General features: G+C 40.9%; 1 protein-coding gene across 1 annotated transcript; it reads right to left on the bottom strand.

Moving 5' to 3' along the window:
* Nucleotides 1–495: 495 nt before the first annotated feature.
* LOC144659146 (uncharacterized) lies at nt 496–3,741 on the bottom strand. The gene is made up of 4 exons (XM_078519590.1): nt 3,648–3,741; nt 3,028–3,104; nt 1,781–1,872; nt 496–1,230 (listed from the first exon to the last, which is right to left on the bottom strand). Exon 4 carries the CDS (start codon nt 1,198–1,200, stop codon nt 496–498), a length of 705 nt encoding a protein of 234 aa, XP_078375716.1. The 5' UTR covers nt 1,201–1,230; nt 1,781–1,872; nt 3,028–3,104; nt 3,648–3,741.
* Between the last annotated feature and the right edge of the window lie 3,276 nt (nt 3,742–7,017).

Genomic DNA, 7,017 nt, shown 5'->3' with positions numbered 1-7,017 from the left:
TGGACGCGATAACGTCGTCTAGAGTGTTCCATTCAGCGGCAGGAATTGCACTACGAAGGACAGCTAGTTCGAAGGGTCTCTTCGCGGGGATGTAATGATCGGCCGTTTCGGTGAGTCTGTCTTTAGCAGGGTTTCTGTACCCTTCAAGTAAGCAGTAGTCGTGGAACCGGGTTTCCCAGTGTCGGTAGTGGTCACGATTAGATCGCACGGCTTGTACATCGAGGATGGGCTTGTCGTGTTTTGGCATGGCGCGAGTGATGCAATGCTGTTGAAGCTTTCAGTTGTTCTTGACGTATTTGTTGGAGCGCTTTCGACGAGTAGCTCGCTCGGTAGAAAAGAAAAAGAAGAGTTGAGGCTGGATGCTAAGCTAAACCGCTTCTGACACCATGTTATGCTCGGTTCTATCGATGAATAAATGAGGACACGCCGGCGGCCATGTTGACTATTTTATTCTCTAGGAATTACACGAGCACGAGTTCATCCGGGAACTCGGGATCAGATGATGTAATCATAACGCGAGTAACGCAACGGTAACGTAACACCGTAATCAGCTGCTTCTCCACTTCTATCTTCAGTTTCTATTCTGATTGCTAGTGCTTTCTCGAGATATTCTTTAGCCTTGCGATATTCACCGAGAGAACTTAACACAGTTCCAAGGTTTCCGTAAGATGTCGCTTCCCCTGCTCTGTCCTTAATTTCTATTCTGATTGCTTGTTCTTTCTCTATGTATTGTTGAGCATTTCTAAGTTCTCCAAGCTGATAAAGCATAGATCCTAACTTACAATAAGCGTCTGCTTCTCTTTTTCTGTCGCCAGTTTTAATCATGATATCGATTGCTCTATTGTAAAGTTCTTTTGCTTCAGTATGTTTATTTTGACTCTGGTATATTCCCGCCATTATCATGGCAACAGTGGCTGTTTTACTACATTCGCGGGATATGAAAAGAACTTTCTTGCCATACTGTATTGCATATGACGTGCAATCAGCAATAAAAGAATACACCATAAACATTGTATAATAAATAGCAAAATAAGATATCTTGGCAGTTTCTTCTTCCATTTCCGGGCCTTTATTATTTAGTAAAATCAAACATTCCTTGCAAAACTCGACAGCTTTCAGACCACGACCGGTTGTGCGAAGGAATGTGGCAACAACTATTCCTATGAAGATGACATCTGTAACAATTTGTATGTTATCCATGGATCTTTTTTTCTGTATGCGTTGTAGGAACTAAGCAAAGCAAAATAGATTTAAGTTGTTTAGTCGCAAAGAATAACGTTATTTATAAGGGCGCAGACTGACTCGGCTACTATACAATTTCAGAAAATTAACATTTAAAACTGTTCTTGAAATGTAAACGCTCCCTCGTCGACTAAACAAGCACGGCACCAACGCGGCCACAGACAAAACCGTAATACAATACATTTGTTGATAGTTCACATACGACTATGCATTGCAAAACATCCTTTCAGTTATAGCTTTTATTTCAACTCCTTCTTATTCAATAACTGAGTTTACTTTCTCGAACAACTATGGTGCTTTTCTAAACAAGTACTGTATATCGCAATCTATTTCCAGTGGACGCCTGCTTCAGAAAAGGACTCAGTGACCCAAGAGTTGAGTTACAGAGAAATGCAAGCGCGTCCAAAGGCGAACGTAACGTCCGGAAAAGGGAGGGAGAGAGAAACCAGCAGTAAACCACCTATATAACCGTCTCGTCACCCTTCTTTTTTTACTACAGGAAATGAAGAACGGTTTAAAGCAAGCCGAATAAACTTACCGTTGTCTGTTCTTCGATGTCCCGATCAAAATGAAACCAAGGTCAACCAAAGATCCAAGTAAAGTAAGAAAGAGCAGTGCCTTACAGGTACTCTGCAAGGGCAAATGCAGATTGAGTATCACTAAAAAATAAAAAAACAAAGTTCAAACTCGATGCAAAGGAACATTCTTATTCAATGTGTTACATACGAATCTCTTGCAGACGACATATACTCATTCTTCAAATCATCGCTTCCATTTTTGTTGTTTATGAAATCAATGGGATTCATCTGCATATATCACAGGTGGCCTATGTGCTATAACGACTGTTCTTCTGGGTTTTTATAAGCTATTTAAAGACACGAAAGACCAAGCCTGGTTCACACTAGCGACATAGCGATATAACGACATAAAGAAAAGTTCAATTCTTTCCTTATGTCATTATGCTTATGTCATTATGATCCAACTATGTCGTTATGTTATGTTGTTCATACTGGTGACATAAAACATCAATGTGAGGTGTTTTTTGCATTTGCGTGACCTTGCTGTTATGTCGTTATGTCGCTAGTGTGAACCAGGCCTTACCATTTCTATTCATTTAATTAATAATAAAGTACTTTGCGCGATTTGGTCAATTTCATCCTTCTTCCTTTTGAAGGAAATTAAATCGCCAAACCGTAATATTAAAAATTAATTAAGATTAATTAAAATTAATTAATTAATTAATTAATTAATTAATTGATTAATTAAGATCGAAGGTGAAAGAACAAAACCAACACTCGGTTTTCTGTTTTTAAACTTTGGGCAGTGTCCTCAACAAGTGGTGAGTTACTGGTAGTATTTTATTGACACTTGAATAAAGTTATTATTCGATCGCAATTATATCATATATGACATCATCCAAGCAGCAAGTGTTATGACTGTCTATAAATAACTATGATTACAAACGTTCAGCCGCCAGTGTGGATGCGTAAGTGTTGTTATTCAAAGCGTATTCTTCGCCACAGATCAAATGTCGTGATTCTCTCGTTCTTATTATTTAAATCAGTCCAAAGCAGTTCTCCCTCACCAATCTTGTTAGTTGATAGAATAAAAGCAAAATCACCAAGCGTTAATAGCAGGCAATAAGCAACTAATTTCTGCTGTATAATGACACTACACAGTTTGCTTCTGGCGGTCTTCTGGCGGTCGTTCTTTCACGTTACTTGCTTTCCGTATTCAGCAAAGTATAACTATTAGTAAATAACACGGTTAACGGCAAGAACTTACCGAGTTCCGTTATTGACTGGTCTCCGGACCAAACTGAAACAAAAAACCAGTCAAGTGAGACAAGACGATTTTATATCCTGCAAAGCAAAGAAAAATGCAGACTGAGTATTAAACAAGAATGTTCAAACTACCGTGGAAGAAACTCTTTGTTTGAGTGTCCGTGCGAATCCCTGCGGTCTTCATTCTTGTTTTACTTGGAAAGGTCTTGAAAATAATCGACTATTCCGCTTTTGTTATTGATATTCATCGATCGAATTTACATTTTAGATTTCACAAGCTGTCATACAGACCGGGTATATACAGGCGGCCGAAGTGTTGTAAAAGGACAGCTTGTCCTCTGCATACAGCTGTACCAATGTATTTTAACATTCGAAAGACTATTTGTATTATTTTATTAAGTACTTTCTTACGATTTGTTCAATTTCACACTTCCGCCTTTTCAAACCAGACATGAGATCTCATTATGCACAAAACAGCTCTCTGCCCGGCGCTATCGAATTTGCCATTTACAGCTTTGTTTGATCTTTCATCGGCTATGACTTGATCATAAAGGAAATCCTCTTAGTATTCTAAACTAGCAGAAATTAAAGACAGAGAGCACAAGGCTTAGCTGTACTTACCACAACGAAAATTTGAATTGGCTTCCGAAAGTGAAAGTACTCTCGGGGTTTTGCCGAAATTTCGAGAAAACTGATCGATTCTTTATATTACGTCATCAAGCCAGTGTCTATAAATAACGATCATCGCCACAGAGTCTGGCGCATGAAACGTGGGAGAACGATGGCAGTATTCGTGTAACTCTAATTCGATATTTCGGCGAAATAAATTAGCCGGATTTGACATACCGTAAATTAAACTTCTCCTTCTTATCAATCTGACCTGATTTAAGAAAACAAGGCCCCAGAACTGCCAGTGGCAGCAACTCTCTTAGCCCTCCCCTCCCTTCCCCCGGTGGGTTTGAGAGAGCCAAGAGGCACTGCTAAAAAGCCTTCCCATTCCCGGTCACAACTGGCCTCTCAGAGGCCTCAAAGCTACTGAGCCCAGTCCCCAAAAACCAAAACCCGGCCACATAACAAAGTCTTTGGGGAAACAATCAAAAAAGCTGACTTTAGCCAGCTCGAGCCAGCCCTACAGCCAGCCTGCAATTCAACAGCTAACCCGGGACTCCCTAGGGTTGTTAGTTCATGGCCCGTTCAACCTGCCCCTGGGGTCGTTGACGGAGCCCCCCCCCCCCCCCTTAAAATTTCTCTGACCGCAATGGCTTCAAGCACGGATCCCGGAGCGAGTCCATGTTTTGTCAAATCCAGACAGAAATAGGCTCTAATTAATTACTTCTCCATTTCCAGACCATCGGCTAGTAATCGAGCGGTCCACTTTTCCTTCCTTCATGGTGCGCAACGTGACTTTCGCTTCTCATGTCCGTTTCTTATATATACCTGATTGAAGAAACGTTGACCCATGAAAAGCTCAAACCATGAACGATAAGACCGAATGGGATTATGGGTTTTTTGAGAGCTTTAAGAGCATGATTTATGCAACCTGTCGTATGATAATGTTCATTATATTCTGTCACAGATGACGATTACTTTTTTTCCGATTTCCCAGTAAACATTTGGGTCGCATCCTTTATCGTTCAGGCTTTTCACGGGTCAACGTTTCTTCAATCAGGTATATTTTCATCGAGGGACATAGCGTTCACCGATCATCGTTGTTGATACTGAGTTGTTTATCAAGTTCAATCTTGAATACTGTAATATTTCATCTTGTATGTTCACAGGCGGCCCAAGCTCACGATGTGAGGAGTTCAAATAATACTCTTTTGAAATACACGAAACGTGACTCTCGCCTGGTGGCATATTGAGGTGTTGTGTTACAACAACTCGTATTTATAAAGGTTTGTATGGGAATTAACCCTTTCGAAGTAAAGGCTGAACACTCGATTCCGGACTGTCTGCCGCTCGGAAAATTCGTTCACTACAAAACCAAAAAAATAATTTTTGTAATCGCTTAGCATTTCTTAACAAACATCGAATACCCTCATTAGGTTTAAACGAGACTTTCTGCGGGAATTTGGTGAGTATTTCTAAATGCCGGGCTGAGTCAAAAAAAATTTAAGTGTCGAGAACACAGCGATTTTACGGTATGCCCAAGTTCAGATATTTCGTCAAATAGAAAACCAACATGGTTTTTGGAATCGCTCAACATTTCTAAAAACACATCTAATACTCTCAAGAAGTTTAAAAGAATCTTTCAGTGGAAATTCTGTACATTTTTTTGACTGCCGGGCATATAGCATATAGCCACAGCGAAGGCTGAACACTCGATTCCGGACTGTCTGCCGCTCGGACCGAAACTATCTCGTCAAAAGGGCAATCGGCCCAATTCTTTCCCAGAATAAAAGTAGAGGTTTAAGCGCTCCTTTTCCGTAAGATTCCAACTCGAATACGTCCCCATAGGTCGAGCGGCAGACAGTCCGGAATCGAGTGTTCAGCCTTTACTTCTTCTTAGCAGTGGAAACCCGAAATGGCATAACTCGCTTAAAACGCCTCGGATCGGCCTGAGAACCGAGATAACAACAGACATAAGAACAAGACATCGAGGGAAGCTGATTTTATTGTCAAAATATCATTCTATTTAGCTATCAATTCGAAAGGGTTAACTCCCATACAAACCTTTATAAATACGAGTTGTTGTAACACAACAGCTCCATATGCCACCAGGCCTCTCTCCTCCGCAGAGGCTCCTCAGAGAGGTTTTCGGTGGGGAGTGTCCGCTGTACGAAAAGAGTGCAGGCGAAATAAAACGGCGAGGGCGGCCGCGGGAGCCTCTGCCAGATGTCACACCCAATATGGCCGCCATCCGGGGGAGGTAACCTTTCTATTAGTGTTCCTCACCGGGGGTGCTGTATATGTTACTACCATATGTCAGTAAATTGACTGCTAATATCATGCTTAGAATCGGTTCTAAAGTTAATTACGCGATGCACGACAAGCAGGCTCAACAAGAACGCATTCAGATGCCGGCGTGGAAATGTGGAAAACTTTTATTTTGCACAAAGATTGTAGTTTTATTAAATCTGTTTTGTTCTGTGGCGAACAACAAATTCAACAAGCAAAGGATTCGATTTGGAAACTTCTGGCAGCTGAAACTTCTATAAACGGATTAATTATTTCCTGAAAGAGAAGAGAACAAGTAGGTTTGTTTTGAAGAATGTTAAATTCAGATACGTATAAACAGATTCTCAGGTCGGGCATTCGATTGCGAAGTTTCAACATCAATTCTTTGCCGTACGAACTAATTAAACCAATCGAAATATAAGCTTAAATTCTGTTTCTTCGTAAACAGCTGCTTAAACTTGTGTAGAAACTATGCACACACTCATCTCACTCGCATTTTTCTTTACGAAATAATGCTTGCTTTGTGGTTGTTGTGTTACTCGATCAAACGATCAAAGACATTAAACTGGTAAATATTTAAAGCGAACTGCAACATGTAGGAAATTAAACACGAAAGGCACGAAATACAAGAAATACAAGAAGTATATTTACCATCAAAAGATATCTCCTCGAGTGGGAAGTCAATGCAAGATATTTGAAGTTTTTCCCAACTCACGCTTGACCTCCATAGAACAACAAACTTCCCACACGACTCCCCACAAGTTTTAGGGGGGACTTCGGATACAAAGATTTTTGCTTTTCTTCAGAAAAAATGAAAACTTTTCGGAGAAATAACGGTCCCTACTTGAAGTAACAAACTTTCCGCTGATTTTTGCCAAGTTTCAAGCTGCCAAAGTCGGCGAGGGCTTAGAAATTCATCAATGTACCAGAAAACGATAAGGATGTTCGAGAAAACGACAAGCTTCTGGCAGAGGTTCCCCGCGAAGTGGATCTCGATCTCGAGTGCGCCTGCACTCATCTTGCCCAGCGGATTTTTACAACGACTGCCCCATCGGGAACCTCTGCGGAGGAGAGAGCCACCAGGCGAGAGTCA

The sequence above is a fragment of the Oculina patagonica genome, chromosome 7 (genome assembly GCF_052425735.1).
Source record: "Oculina patagonica isolate OP01 chromosome 7, crgOcupat, whole genome shotgun sequence".
NCBI classification, from domain to species: Eukaryota; Metazoa; Cnidaria; class Anthozoa; order Scleractinia; family Oculinidae; genus Oculina; species Oculina patagonica.
This window is presented reverse-complemented; position numbering and strand designations above follow the sequence as displayed.

Excerpts from the sequence above, each read along its gene's own strand:
- LOC144659146 (XM_078519590.1), bottom strand. The coding sequence starts at position 1,200 with ATGGATAACATACAAATTGTTACAGATGTCATCTTCATAGGAATAGTT.